This window comes from Orbicella faveolata, unplaced genomic scaffold, assembly GCF_042242905.1.
Source record: "Orbicella faveolata isolate gen_17 unplaced genomic scaffold, um_ofav_v1 contig_46, whole genome shotgun sequence".
NCBI classification, from domain to species: Eukaryota; Metazoa; Cnidaria; class Anthozoa; order Scleractinia; family Merulinidae; genus Orbicella; species Orbicella faveolata.
This window is the reverse complement of record NW_028301576.1, coordinates 28,748,794-28,764,041: the sequence shown is the minus strand read 5'-3', so window position 1 is coordinate 28,764,041 and position 15,248 is coordinate 28,748,794. Positions and strand designations below refer to the sequence as shown.

Sequence of the window (15,248 nt, the reverse complement as noted above, 5' to 3'; positions counted from 1 at the left end):
AACACAGAGAAAATAACCTCGAAACTATGTTTAAGAGGCTCCAAGAGGAAAATTATTGGGCAGAAAGTGAAAAAACCCTGCTGGTGAGGAATACCTTGAGAAATTTTCCTTCCTTCGATGGCCGTAAAGACATGACAATCAATGGGCTTTAACACAGATAGCGGGTTAAGCTTAATGCAGCTTTCAGGAATGGTAAAGTACAGTATTGCCTTGAAGTTGGACTCGTTTGATTTCAAGAATGTGAAAGCTACGGCCGATGAAATAACTGCAAAGCCGTTGGCAATAAGACTTACGCGTTAGGATGAATACCTTGAACACGCTGAATGCAAGACCTTACGGCCATGGATCTTTTGTTGAGAATTCCGTGCTTTCAAGTGAACAGGAATTGCTATTCCACACGCGTACATGGCTAATCATAACGTGATATATTTCAACATTAAGAATCTAGTTGTTAACCATTGCACTTTTATTTAAGTGATGGCTCCTATAGGAGCCGTTAGTAAGTCTTTTCATCGAGCTTTTTCTTTCGCATCATCTCTCATCTACAACATGGCCTGGAAACTTGATTTTCATGGATGGACGCGTTGCATGGAACTGCTGCTAAATGTAACATAAAATATTAGATATTGAGCTTTGCTACTTTCAGGGAACCCACTTGATGGCGCAAAAGTAAATCAACAAACCTAACCATCCTGCATGTACAAATTGTAACTCTAATTTTGTTTGGTCTTTTCAGTTTATTTTAGGACTGTTTTGTACAGTTTATTGTTTCCTATTTTTGATTGATCGATTCATTCATTTTTTAACGTGTTTGATCGCGCTATTGAGTGGGTCTCCTTAAAGTAAACAATGCCATACGTTGTTTAACTACATCACCTTAATTTTTTAAGTAGCTCTAAGTCTTGGCCTTACGTCTTTAGATAGAAAAGTATTTAATACGTGTATATTTAAGATTTCTTTGAAGACCTGGTTGTCTTTCATAAAATTTAATTACTTGTTTGTGGATGGTAGGGATTTCATCAATTTAATAGTGACTTGTTTGTGTAGTTAAAGGATTTTTTAAGTTTAAGTCTTGTTTATGGAAGTGAAGTACTTCATAAATTTATGACTTGTTTGTATAGCTGAAGGATTTCATAAATTTGATTTGTTTGTAGAGCTGAAGGATTTCATAAATTTATAACTTGTTTGTAGAGCTGAAGGATTTCATAAATTTATGACTTGTTTGTAGAGCTGAAGGATGTCATAAATTTATGACTTGTTTGTAGCACTGCAGGATTTCATAAATTTATGACTTGTTTGTAGAGCTGAAGGATGTCATAAATTTATGACTTGTTTGTAGCACTGCAGGATTTCATAAATTTATGACTTGTTTGTAGAGCTGAAGGATTTCATAAATTTGACTTGTTTGTAGAGCTAAAGGATTTCATAAATTTATGACTTGTTTGTGGAGCTGAAGGATCTCATAAATTTATGACTTGTTGGTAGAGCTGAAGGATTTCATAAATTTATGACTCGTTTGCAGAGCTGAAGGATTTCATAAATTTATGACATGTTTGTAGAGCTGAAGGATTTCATAAATTTATGACTTGTTGGTAGAGCTGAAGGATTTCATAAATTTATGATTCGTTTGCAGAGCTGAAGGATTTCATAAATTTATGACTTGTTTGTGGAGCTGAAGGATTTCATAAATTTATGACTTGTTTGTGGAGCTGAGGGATTTCATAAATTTATGACATGTTTGTAGAGCTGAAGGGTTTCATAAACTTATGAAAGGCCAATCCTTGCCACTTCAGAGTATCTGATTTTAAATGTAACACAGTTCACTCAGTTTCTTGATTTCACTTCATTTGAATATAACTTGTTATACCCTCTTAAAGTGAATTGAACAAATTTGGTGAATCTTTAGCCTTGCATTTAGAATTTTTGATCAAGGGTTGTAATAATGTGGACATTTACTTGACTTGTTCCATGATATGTGCATCATGAATCCAAAAGTGAACATTTGACCTTTTAAGGTCTAATGTTTGTAGTGAAATTTGATTGATTCCTGGCTTGGAATATGCTTAAAATATACAGAAATTTTAACCCTGCATTAATAACACAGAAATGGACAAAAAAAGCAAAGACGTGTTGCTTAGTCATTTAAATTATTTGCAAAAATGGGCACTTCTAAAAGACCGAGCAATTGAAAAAAAATGACCATTAAAAAAAAATAAAAATTGGACATTAATGAGATAGTGATTTTTCTTAAGTGACCAAATAAATGTTTCAAAATTGAACCTTTCTAAAATACAAACATATTCAATTTAACATTGACTACTGTGTAATAGGTAAATGTTAATTTTTTCCTATGCATATTTGCCTAACTGTGGACAAATATGGAGTGGACTTCTTATACTGCAAAAATGTATTTTTACATTTATACTTGTTGAATAGTGTTTGTCAGTCGATGATGTTATAAGTCTTGTCTGTTGAATGTGATTGGTCAGTTTAGCCATGATAGTATTTGCTGAAAGACTTGAGTAAAGTTTGTCATCAGTCATTGGTGGGTTTCAATCTATTTTGTTAGTCAAACTGGTCGGTTTTTGGTCCGTGTATTGTTAGTCAAATTAAGTCAGTCTGTTAGAAGCTTGTTTGTCGACTTCGTTTCCGTCATGGATAAGTCGTTTGTAAGGTGCCAGTAGTTATTGACATCTGTTAAGAGGCATTTGTTCTAGGTTAGTGTACCAGCTTTCCAGAGTCAGCTGTTGAAAATAGTTTGTACTGTAGGTTAAGTACTGAGCAGAGTCTGTTATGTTGTTCATAAAATTATTGGTAGTAGAAGTTTTATTTTCCTTTGCATATGAAATGTACTGTCTTGTAATTATTGTGCTGCGTTGCATGCCATTTACAGGTCAATAATGGTTGGACTGAGTCCAAAGACCTATCACTATTGAGAGCAATTGCAGCAGAAGGCATTTTCGTAAATACTAAGGCTGGAAGCAGGGAAAGAGGTGCAGCCTGGCTGAATGTTGCCTCTGCCCTTGTGGGAGAATCTACTGTAACTACACGTTCAGTAAGAGACCGCTACCACATTCTGGCCAGAAAGTGGAAAGCGAAAGATGGGGCAGAATAGAAAGAAAGTGGTGGAGGAGACAAGTACAAGACAGAAGTAGATGTTTTATTGGAAGAGTTGGTGGAATTGGAGTCGGAGTCGGAGAAAGTGGCAGAACAGCAGGATGAGGCAAAGAAAGCGGCAGCAGCAAAAGAGAAGAAACAAGCAACAGAAATGAGAGAAAGGGCCTTGGAGAGGTTTGGTGGGATGAGGAAGAGACAAAATGAGGCAGAGAAAGAGGAGGCAAAAAAGGAAACTAAAAGAAAAAGATCAAGAGGAGAAGCATGAGCAATTTGTCAGGCAGCTGCAAGCCACCCAAGTTGCAAATAATGAGCAAATGAAAATGTTCCAGCCACAGATACTACAACAAATGCAGCAACAACAACACCAACAGCAGCAGCAGCAGCAGCAAGAGCAATTTGCTATGTGGGAACATCAGACGATGGTTATGATGCAACAGCATGCTCAACTAACGTCAAGTTTGCTAAAGAAAGGTGAGTGACAGCTTGAAGTGTAAATTTTATTAAAAGCCAGAAATTTTACCAACTTGTAATATAATTTAGAATTATTTTTTCACAATAAGCATGTTCATAATGAGTAACACATTCATATTGGCATGCAGAGTTAATAAATTAAGCTCACCAACATTGGAATAGTACAACTTGGTAAAGGTAATTTCCTTCTTATGTCATGCTTTAATAATGTATTCATGTTTTAATCTTGTACCAGAAAATATTAAAGTTATCATTTTCAGATTGAAATACTGTTGAAAACCCAATACTGATATGAAATTATAATTTCTTGAATAACTGAAAATATTGCTTCAACCGTTTTTGGAATGAGTGTTGTCCAAATAATATTGATACTCGAATTCACTGAGTGAATGATGTACACTTTGATCAGTTGTTTCAAAATTGAACCTACTTTTCCAAACCAATAGGCCCTTTGCACGATCCGCTCACATGGTACGGACTTGATTATGCTGGGATGCAAGTTACACAGTGAGATTTCCAAAACCAAGGAACTAAGGCCAGTCCAGGCCGACTTTCCTTTGTTTTGAAAGTCCCATTGTAACTTGCGTCCCAGCATAATTAATTCCGTATCATGTGACCAGATCTTGATCATCCTCCTTTAAAAATTTGAAATGCGAAGGAGCACAGATGAAACAAATAATGATGTCATTCATGAATGCACAATTTGTCTTGCTTAGACATTGTAAAAGGACACAAGCATTTTGATAAAATGGATGTTTCACTTTGTGTTTTAGCACTAACATGCTTTGCTCTCTCCTTTCACTAGCCCAATAGGTCATTTCCTGTTTGATGTGAATTACATGTGTGTCTGGCTAACCAAGACAAACAATCTGGATGGTATGAAATAATTTTCATACATGAACTTCTGCAAAAAAATTTTTCGATTTGGATAAAACGCAATGTTTCTACGAATTTTTACAAAGTTCAAAATTCTATTTTCTTGCGGTCAACCCCTGCTGCTGATCACAAGAATAATGGGCTCAAAATGGCCACATGACTGATGCCTGTGACATAGGTTCAGGAACCTCACTTGACCTTTAGTGTATATAAATACATATGTCGTGTGTTACAAAGAGCGGCAACGTACCTTTCCAGCATTTTCGACAAAATATAGACAACTCTGAAGCAAATTCCCACTTTTTTCAAAGTCAGATAAGTCACTACCCAAATCATGTGTTCCTGAACCTACGTCACTACTCACTTCAAACTGATGAAGACTAGTGTGAATGGTAGACCAAAATGCCTGCAAATTGAACGTCTTTCAAAAATTATAGAAAAATTTCATTTTATGGAAAGCAAAAAATGTTTTTGAGAAAGTTGATTGGGTGTTACAAAGAATCAGATGAGGAAGCAAAAAATTTGACGTTATGGGCTTTTTAATCAATTTGCCTAAAACTATTAGTTTGCTTGTAAATGCATTAATAGCGAGAAAACCAAAAAAATGTTTCCTAACACAGGTATTTCACCACTTAAATATGTAATTTTGGCCATAATCTTTGTTCAACAATCATGAATACAACAACAACAAGCTTTATTAGCAAATAAAAAAAAGTTAAACTATACAATATAATATATTAATCGAGCTGAGTAAAACTAAGTAATGTTTAAGTACAGGAGGTAGGTTGGCACTAAAGCTTGATGAAAGCAATTAATTAGTCAATAAAAAAGAGACAAAAAGAAGAAATAAATAAATAAATAGCTAAATAAACAAAAGATAAAAAAATAAATAAAATAAATAAATAAACAAATACCAGTTGAAAACTCATGAACAGTAAGACTGTAAGATGTTTAGCTTGATTTTGTTTTTAAACTTTTAAGGGGGGAGGTGTTTAATGCTTTCGTCAAGGTGATTCCAAACTTTTACAGATTCAAAGCAAATGTTGAATTTAGCATAGTTTGTTTTGATGGTATTGATGTAATAGGTTGATTTAGAAGCAAGCTTAGTATTGTATGATTGTACAGATGCTATGGTTTGAAAGAAATTTTCAAAGGAAGATGGAAGAAGATTATAGTAATAGTGATACATGACGAGTGCACTGTGAAGGGTAACAAGATCAGTTAATTTAAGGATCTCTAATTCCTTAAAAAGAGGCTCAGAGTGTTCATCTGGTTTTGAAAAAGTTATAGTATGTATAGCTTTCTTTTGAAGAGTTATTAAGGGTTTAAGAGTAGCACTATAAGTATTGCCCCAAACTGATAAACCATAGGTGAGGAAGGGGTAGATAATTGAATAAGATAATTGATGTAATATGTTTCTATTTCCATAATATCTAATTTTAGATAGTACTCCAATACCTCTTGGAACCCTCTTGCACAATTCGTGTAAGTATGGTTTCCAGTTCAAATTGGAATCAAAAATGAGTCCTAAATATTTAACTTGATTATCAGATTTCACAGACGTATTGGAGATACTAAGATTCAACTTATGAGCTATTCTTCTTTGTGGAGAATGAAATACCACAAAGCTGGTTTTTTCAATGTTCAGAGATAATTTGTTAGCATGTAACCACTGGCTTACCTTTTCTAGTTCTACATTTAAGTTGGTTTCTAAATTTAGAATGCTAGGATTATTAAGAAACAAGTTTGTATCATCAGCAAAAAGGTGAAATTCTAAGATATTGGAGCATTTAGGCATATCATTTATATATAAAAGAAAAAGAAGTGGGCCAAGCACTGACCCCTGAGGTACTCCACATGTAACAGGTTGGTAAACATAATTAGTACCAAACAAAGAAACAAACTGTCTTCTGTTACTAAAATAAGAAACAAACCAATCATTTGGAACACATCGTATGCCATAATACTCCAACTTGGCTAATAAAATTTTATGGTCAACTGTATCAAATGCTAAGAAGATTCCACAAGAGTAGGTGCCATTATCAATTGATCTTTGTATCTTATCAGTCAAGAGGAGAAGAGCATGGCTGGTTGAATGTTTTGATCTAAAGCCAAACTGATTACTGTGTAGAATAGAAAATTCCTCAAGATAGCTAATAATCCTATTATACATTAATTTTTCAATTAATTTTTTAAATATGGAGAGCAATGAAATAGGTCTATAATTGGAGACTAAATAACTGGACCGTTTTTTGTGAATTGGAACTACTCTGGCTGAGGTGGTAGGTGATAAGAAAAAACTGCAGGACTGGGGTTTATCTAAATAACAATTAAATGGTAGATTAGGTTTTGGTACAGTTGATGCCAAGTTTTTTGCAATATTAGAGGAAAACGTATTCAACTATTCAGCAATGGCTTTATTGTTAGTAATCTCATGTTCGTTAATAATGAATTTACTAGGTGAGGTGGAACCTTTGGACTTCAGACATATAAGTTGCTTTATTCCTTTCCAAATTTCTTTTGTTTTTGACTTGTTACTCCGGCCCAGGCCCTCAGGGCCAGGGCAGGAGTTGAAAATTCGGCTTGATCTGTAGTCATCGCCAGAATTCTGCATTCTTGTGCAATAGTGTGACGTAATCCCAGGGCGCTTTGCTGGCGAGCTTTTCCACGGACCTATCACGTGCTCAACGTGACAGGCCACGCTCGTGGAAAAACTTGTGGAAAAGTACTGGCGGAAAAGATCGGTGGAATACTGTTTACTGGCGAGCGAACACTTTTGTAGAGGTAAAGATCGGTGGAATACTGTTCACTGGCGAGCGAACACTTTTGTAGAGGTAAGCTCAAGTGTTGTGTTTTCTTTATTATGATTTTGAGTTGTGCTGTAGCTTTTCTCAAACACTGCAACATTCTAGCCCTCGTATCGGCCGAATACAAATAAAAGTTGAATGCCAGTGAGATACCTTGAATGCCAAACTTATGAAAGTACACTGAATGCCTGCGCAAAAATCGATTGCACTAAAATGTACCACTCAGAACCTGAATGCCAGAATTCCTATGTAAACAAGTTAGAAGTGAATAATGACCGTAATTATTCTTGCTCAGAACTTGGCAAAGACAAGTCTATTTCAATAAAGGACTGTAGATCTCGATATGCTGAGTTTATTTATTATCATCGTGTTAAGGCTAGCTGCCATATAGTTTGATGTGATCGTGAACCAAGCAGAATTTCAGTGAAACGGCTTACTCGTGTTCTACAAAAAAGCAGGAAAATAAGGAGGTTAATTAAAAAACACATTATCAGGAATGTACCACGGTCATCTCGAATTCATCTTTATACTACATTTAGAAGTGCTCGTTCAACTGTTGATTACAGTTATAACAACGTTCAATGCAGATCTTCTCATAAGGTTAAACTAAGAAAAAAGCGAGTTTTCTCCGTGGGAATGAAATCTCATCTTGCTGTAGCATCACGCAGAGGAAATCATAAGACTGCTAACCTGAAGTTTAAGCTGAAAGGAAACAGTAGATTTCCAAATGCATCAAGTAAAGATATTTCAACAGAATCACGGTTTTATAAGAATTTGAATCAGAGTCAACTATTGCCAATCAAGCCTTTGTACGGATATAGAAAAAAATCCAGGGCCAGTTTCAGTTGTTCCTTCTCAAACACTCCATGCACCATATTGTCAAGGTAATGTTGCAGTGTTTGGTCAAAATGCTGGACAGCAATGTGTAGCCATGTCTTTATGTAGTCTAATATATAACAACAAGAATTCAATTACTTCTGCAGAAGACTTGGTTGAAATTATGAACACTGGTAATGAACTGTATTCTAGTGTATCAAGAATATCCAGAAACTCTTTTTTGATGTTAACAGAGTTACCAACAATGATTACAGTGTTCGACACTAATTACAAGCTGCAGTATAGTGAAAGTTATACTTGCAGGCTACATGCAAACAGCAATTATTCAATTGAAGACTTTCCTTACTCCATGCCCCTGGATAGGGCTTTGCACACTTTACTAGCAGAAACCTATAACTCATTCCTGTTGACAATAGAGAATACTACTGTAGCAATTTATCATACTTTAGATGGTACATTTAAAGTATTTGATTCCCATGCTAGAGATTCATTTGGTATGGCCCATCCTCAAGGAACATGTGTATTGTTGCATGCCCAGGGAATGAATAAATTAGTGGAATACTTTCAGACTTCATATACTGTTGATGCCATATTTGAGCTTAAAGGTTTACACATTTTTGTATCAGAAAATGAAGTTGTTCATAATGATAATGAGCCATTCTCATCCAATGATCAAAATGTGACCTGTCAAACAGCTGCAGTTAATGCAGATGTTACTATGGAAACTAATGCAAAAAAGAACTGTGCCATATGTTTTTATTGTATCTGTTTTTCAATTATCAAACCATGTAGTAATTGGAAGTCAGTTACATTAGAAGCTGTTGTTGAACATGGAAATATATTTTACAAAGAAAACCTTGACATCAGTAACCAGCCCACAATTAATGAGTTACCAAGTAGGCTTAAGATCTATGACGCTGATGTAGATGTGGAATATAGTTCAAAACACCAAGGAATCCTTTCATGTGGTTCTTTGTCCACCAAACTAGTCCTTCAGAGGTTAATTTTAGAAAATAAAAACATGAATACTGGATTTCTTCTATGGATCTCTGGTTACTGTGTATGTTGTGTTTTTTGCCATTCTGGCCGTGGTACCACTAAAACAAAGAAGACAAAATATTTTGTAATGGAATTCCATGAAAATCAAGGACTTCAATTATTTGAAGACAATGATGTAGATTCCCTTATTCAAACATTGGGCAATATTATAACAAACAAATTCAACTGTCATGAAGTAGAGTACTGTATTCAATTTTTATTGTGTACATCCCAATTAACTAATACTGGAAGGCAAAGAATTAGGAAAAAGCATATGTCAACTTCACAGAAAGTATTAGCTGCAAACAAACGCAAACAGAACTATGCTCAAATTGAACCTGCTAACAAAAAAGTCCGCACAGAACAAAAAGCTTTATATTACAAAAATGTATTTTGTCATAAGAGGAAAGAAAACAAAACATCAGATCCAAATAACCAAACAAAACCTCACAATAAAAGATCCAAAAAAGTTCCAAAAGATCCGAATAAAACCTCACAATATGACGAGTCATTTTATTTCAATTTTCCATAAGAAGATTATGGAAGGTCCATACTACACATGTTCTGTGTGCAATAGACTACTTTATAGAAAATCAGTTATTCAACTTAAGGAAGCTAAATATAATACTCGCTTTCTTTTCACAAATAAGAAATCATTTGATAACAATGAATACATTTGTAAAACATGTGACTTGAAGGTTTCAAAAGGAAAAGTTCCGTGTCAAGCTGTGTACAATAAACTACTTGTTGATGAAATCCCTACAGAACTTGAATCTCTAGAAAAGCTTGAACAGATCCTTGTAGCACAGCGCATTGTATTTGAGAAAATAGTAGTAATGCCCAAAGGCCAACAACGAAAAATTAAAGGGGCTATTTGTAATGTGCCTGTTGATTGTGACGAGACATGCAACATTTTACCACGTCCTCCTGAAAGATCAGGCATAATTATGTTGAAACTTAAAAGAAAACTGCAGTTCAGAGGTCATGTCTACTTTCAAGCAGTACGACCTGAGTTTATTGTCAATGCCCTTACGTGGCTCAGGATGAATAATTCATTGTACAGTAACACAGTAACTTGTATTGAAAATATTGACCCAAGTCTAACAGGATTCCAAGACTGTGAAATAAGTTCAGGTACATGTACTGACCATGAAGTGCATTCTTCAAATCATAACTCTTGTGAACAAGACACTGACCATGAAGTACACTCTTCAAATCATAACTATTGTGAACAAGATACAATACAACCTGCAGATGACAATGAAGAAGAAAAAGATGACCCCTTGAATGAATTTAGAGCACCAATTAATGAAACATGCCTACAGTCTGTTATACCAGATTATCCTGTAACTGTAGAGCTAGATGGTAATAATTCATCAGGAAATGAAGTCTACAATATTGCACCTGGTGAAAATAAACATCCTGTATCCTTGATGACAGACAAACAATGTGAAGAGCTAGCATTTCCCGTATTGTTTCCTAAAGGAAGATTTGGCTATCAAGTAGAAAGAGAGGTTAAATTGTCACCAGTAAAGTACTTTAATGCAAGACTTTTACATTATAGTGGCAGATTTGCAACAAATCCAGAATATCTATTCTTTGCACAGTTCATAATAGAACAGAAGAAAATTTCAGATAGTATAAATATTGCTTTAACAAAAGTTCATGGACAGTCTCTTACAGCATCCCATTTAAGATCAAATGCACAAAGTTTGCAAAATCTTATTTGTCAAGATCAGGCTTATTTATTTTTAAGACAAATTCCAGGCACACCACCCTACTGGCAAAAATTCATGTATGAAGTAGTAGCCATGGTAAAGCAGCTTGGTATTCCAACATGGTTTATGACATTATCTTGTGCAGACCTTCGATGGCCTGAGCTTTTTCAGATTATTGCTAGAACAAAGGGCATGAATTTAACCAATGAACAAGTTGAAGCCTTGTCTTATAATGATAGATGTTCTATGCTTAATCTTAATCCTGTTGTTGTTGCTAAGCATTTCCAGTATAAGGTAGAAACATTTTTCACAGAGGTTCTTCTCGCCACTGCAAACCCAATTGGTAAAATAGTTCATTATGCTCTTCGTATTGAATTTCAAATGAGAGGTTCTCCTCACTTACATGCATTGATGTGGACCTCAGATTGTCCAAAACTGACACATGAAAACAAACAAGCGTACATAGAATTTATTGATAACCATGTCCAGGCATGCATTCCAAACAGAGAAACAGACCCTCAATTACATGAATTGGTCCAAACATACCAAAACCACAACCACTCTAAAACATGTCGAAAATACAAAAATGTTCCTTGCAGATTTAATTTTGGTCAGCTTTTTACAAAGAGAACAATAGTAGCAGAACCCCTTTCTGACAATATACCTGAAGAGGTCAAAAGTAACACTCTTACCAGACGAAAGGAAATTCTTCATTTAGTCAAAGAAAAAATAGATAACGCTCTAAACCCCAATAAACCAGATTATGACTCAAAATTAACCGAAGCAGACATTTTTAGTTCTTTAGGTATTTCTGAGGAGCAGTATTACTGGGCTTTGTCAATATCACCTGATTCTCATTATGAACTGCATCTCAAGCGGCCAGTAGACAGCTGTTTTATTAACAACTACTTTGTGGCTGGTATTAAGGGATTTGCAGCAAATGTTGACCTACAGCCTGTTTTTGATCACTACAAGTGTGTAACATATGTCTGCTCATACTTCACAAAGGATGAAACTGAATGTTCCCAAGCAATCATGAATGCAGCAAAAGAGGCCAAAACTGCTAATTTAAATGTGAAAGATGGCTTGAGAAAAATAGGTGCTGCTTTCCTCTCTTCTAGAGAAGTGAGTTCACAAGAATGTGTATACAGATGTATGCCAGAACTTTGGTTGAGAAAAATATTCCCCAAAACACTTTTTGTTAGTACTGATCTACCAGAAAAAAGAGTATGCGTTGCAAAAACCCAACAGGAACTTGATGCATTAGACAATGACAGTACAGATATCTACAAGTCCAACATAATTGAGCGTTACATGATCAGACCAAACTGTATTCCTACTGTTGATAACCTATGTTTAGCAGAATTTGCTGCACACTATTATAAGGATTACAAAAATGAATGTTTCGAGACAGCTGATGCCCAGCCAGATGTTCTCACAGACAATATAATTGAATCTCAAAGTGAAACTATGAACACTAATCCAATGCTCCCAAAGCAAATCAGGTTGATGAATACCAATGAACTTATGAAATGTAGGAAAACTAGGGCAGTTGTAAGATATCATACACCAAATAAAATAAAAGAGCCTGAAAACTATTTCCATCACTTACTCATGCTCTATTTTCCATGGAGAGAGGAGAAAAGTTTGCTTGGCAAAGAACAAACATATACATCAAAATTCTATGAACCTGCAGTACAATCTGTAGTAGAATCCAATAGAGCAATATTTGAACCTAATGCTGATGCTGTTTCAGAAGCACTTGAATCACTGAGGAACAATCAGGGTAATATCATACAATCATATGATTCTATGAATGATCAAGAAAATGCAGATTTACATGCAGACATGCCAGATGACTCCATTCCAGAAGAATCATTCAATGAACAACACCCTTCACATCTTTCATCAGGAACTGAATCTCATCACCAAAGTACACTTCCAACAATAACAGTACAGAACCAACCAGCAGATGTGTCTGATGACTTTCTGCGTCAGTCTGTGAGATCCTTAAACAAAACACAGCGTTATGCATATGACACAGTTCTGTCTTGGTGCAGAAGTAAAATAAAAAATATGAACAGTCTAAAGCCTGACAAAGTTAAACCAATATATCTCTTTATAACTGGTGGTGCAGGTGCTGGAAAAAGTCACTTGATTAAAACAATATATCACACTGCAGCTAAAACTTTTAGACATGCTTGTATGAACCCTGAACTACCAACAGTACTTTTAATGGCTCCAACAGGAGTATCTGCTATTAATATCAATGGTACAACAATAAATACAGGTTTGGCAATTCCTAAGGATACAAGCGACAATCTACCTGCAATGTCAGACCAAAAGAAGACTCAAATGAGACTGACATTTTCAGAACTAAAGCTTCTAATAATAGATGAAATTTCTATGGTTGCAAACATTACCTTGCTTCATGTACATCAAAGATTAAAACAAGTTTTCGGTACGGCTAACTTGCAGTTGTTTGCTGGCATAAGTATCATTGCTGTAGGTGATCTGTATCAACTGCCACCTATACGTAGAAAACTGGTTTTTCAAAACTACAAAAATGATACTCACAATCTGTATCACCCATGGCAAGTTTTCAAAATGATAGAACTAACTGAAATTATGAGGCAAAAAGATGATCAGCCATTCACTGAGCTATTAAACAGAATAAGGACTGGTTCTCACACTGAAGAAGATATCAAGTGCATTAATTCAAGATCAGTTAGTCCATCAGATGATAATTACCCTTCAGACGCACTTCACATTTGGGCTGAAAATAACCCTGTTTCTGAACACAACAACAAACAACTAGACCAAATTTCTGCACCTTTGTTTGTACTCACAGCTGTAGATCAGTATCCACCTAATGTCACAAAACAAGATATTGACAGGGTGTTATCTAGAGGGAGATCTGAAACAGGTGGACTTGATTTTGAAATCCACATTAAAGAAGGTGCAAGAGTAATGCTTACAACTAACATCGATATTACAGATAGACTTATAAATGGTCAGATAGGAACTGTTGTAAAAATTAATGTTAATCAAAGGAATCAAAAACCAACAGTTATCTTTGTAAAATTTGATGACAATAAAGCTGGAAACATTTCAATACAAAAATTTGGAAACCTGTTTGCCAGAGAAAACAGAGCAGTACCTATTGAACCAATGCTGACTAGAATCAAAGTCAGGCCGGGTAAACCATCCTCTCCTGAAATACAAAGAATACAGTTTCCTATCACACTAGCATGGGCATGTACTGTGCACAAAGTTCAAGGTTTGACACTTAATAAAGTTGTTATCAGTTTCAACTTGAATAGACAAAGAATTTTTAACTATGGACAGGTGTATGTTGCATTAAGTCGTTCAACTTCCTTACAAGGACTTTACATTCTGGGACAAATAGATAGTAAAAATGTAAGAGCAGACTCTAGAGTCCATGATGAATATGAAAGATTGCAAAATAATTCATCAATAAGTATGCAGCAAACAAGTGAACCAATCCAAAATGTTCAGGAAAATAACTCAATTCTAACTTTATCTCTTCTAAATATACGTTCTCTTAGAAAACACAGTATTGACATTAAGTTTGATTCAAATATTTTCAGTAGTGATATTATAGCTCTAACAGAAACACAACTTCTTCCTCAAGACACTGACCACAATATTAGAAATGACTTAAATCCCTTTACAATGTATAGACAAGATCATATTTCTGACAAATACTCAAGTTTAGCACTCTGTACCAAAACATTCAAATTACACAACAAGAATATTTCCCTTCAGTAAATGCAGTGAAATTTGTTGCTACTATTAATACTTCTATCCAGCGACAGCTGTCCTTTCTTCTGTTATATAGACAAAACAGCTCTAATGTGTCACAATTTATAAACTCTATTGAATATCTACTTAGCAGTGATGCTATTGACATCATACTTGGCGACTTCAACATAAATTACTTCAATGAGAAAGACATAAGGCCACTTGAATGCTTAATGCACTCTCTAAACTATGTACAAATTGTACAGACTCCTACATTTATTTCTGCAGGAACATTGTTAGACCATATTTACATGAAACCAACAGCATTTGATATCATCCACAATGCTGTAATTAGTGTTTACTATTCAGATCATGATGCAGTTAAAGTATCATTGCATTTGTAACTTATAATATTATAATTAAACAGCAACATTGTTGTTTTAATTTAATTTTGAATTTAAACTGATTTTCCAAATCACCAGATTACAATGATACACATCAACTGCAACACATAGATTGGCAATTATGGGGAAACTACTGAACTCAACTGATATTGAAATAAAGGAATTCAAAACAAAAAAACTACACCAGTTAAAATAAAAAATCTCAAAAATGATAT

The 15,248-nt window shown here is 34.9% G+C and overlaps 1 protein-coding gene and 1 pseudogene across 1 annotated transcript in view; both read left to right on the top strand.

Moving 5' to 3' along the window:
• Positions 1 to 9,678, top strand: part of LOC149099482 (uncharacterized) — a 71,553-nt gene extending 61,875 nt beyond the window's left edge. The window contains exons 3-4 of the mRNA XM_089276846.1: positions 2,894 to 7,248; positions 7,299 to 9,678. Of these exons, the coding sequence (XP_089132972.1) occupies positions 8,203 to 9,678 (1,476 nt within the window). The 5' untranslated portion in view covers positions 2,894 to 7,248; positions 7,299 to 8,202. The remainder of the gene's footprint in view (positions 1 to 2,893; positions 7,249 to 7,298) is intronic.
• LOC110054392 (uncharacterized) lies at positions 9,658 to 15,211 on the top strand (annotated as a pseudogene).
• Positions 15,212 to 15,248: the final 37 nt, after the last annotated feature.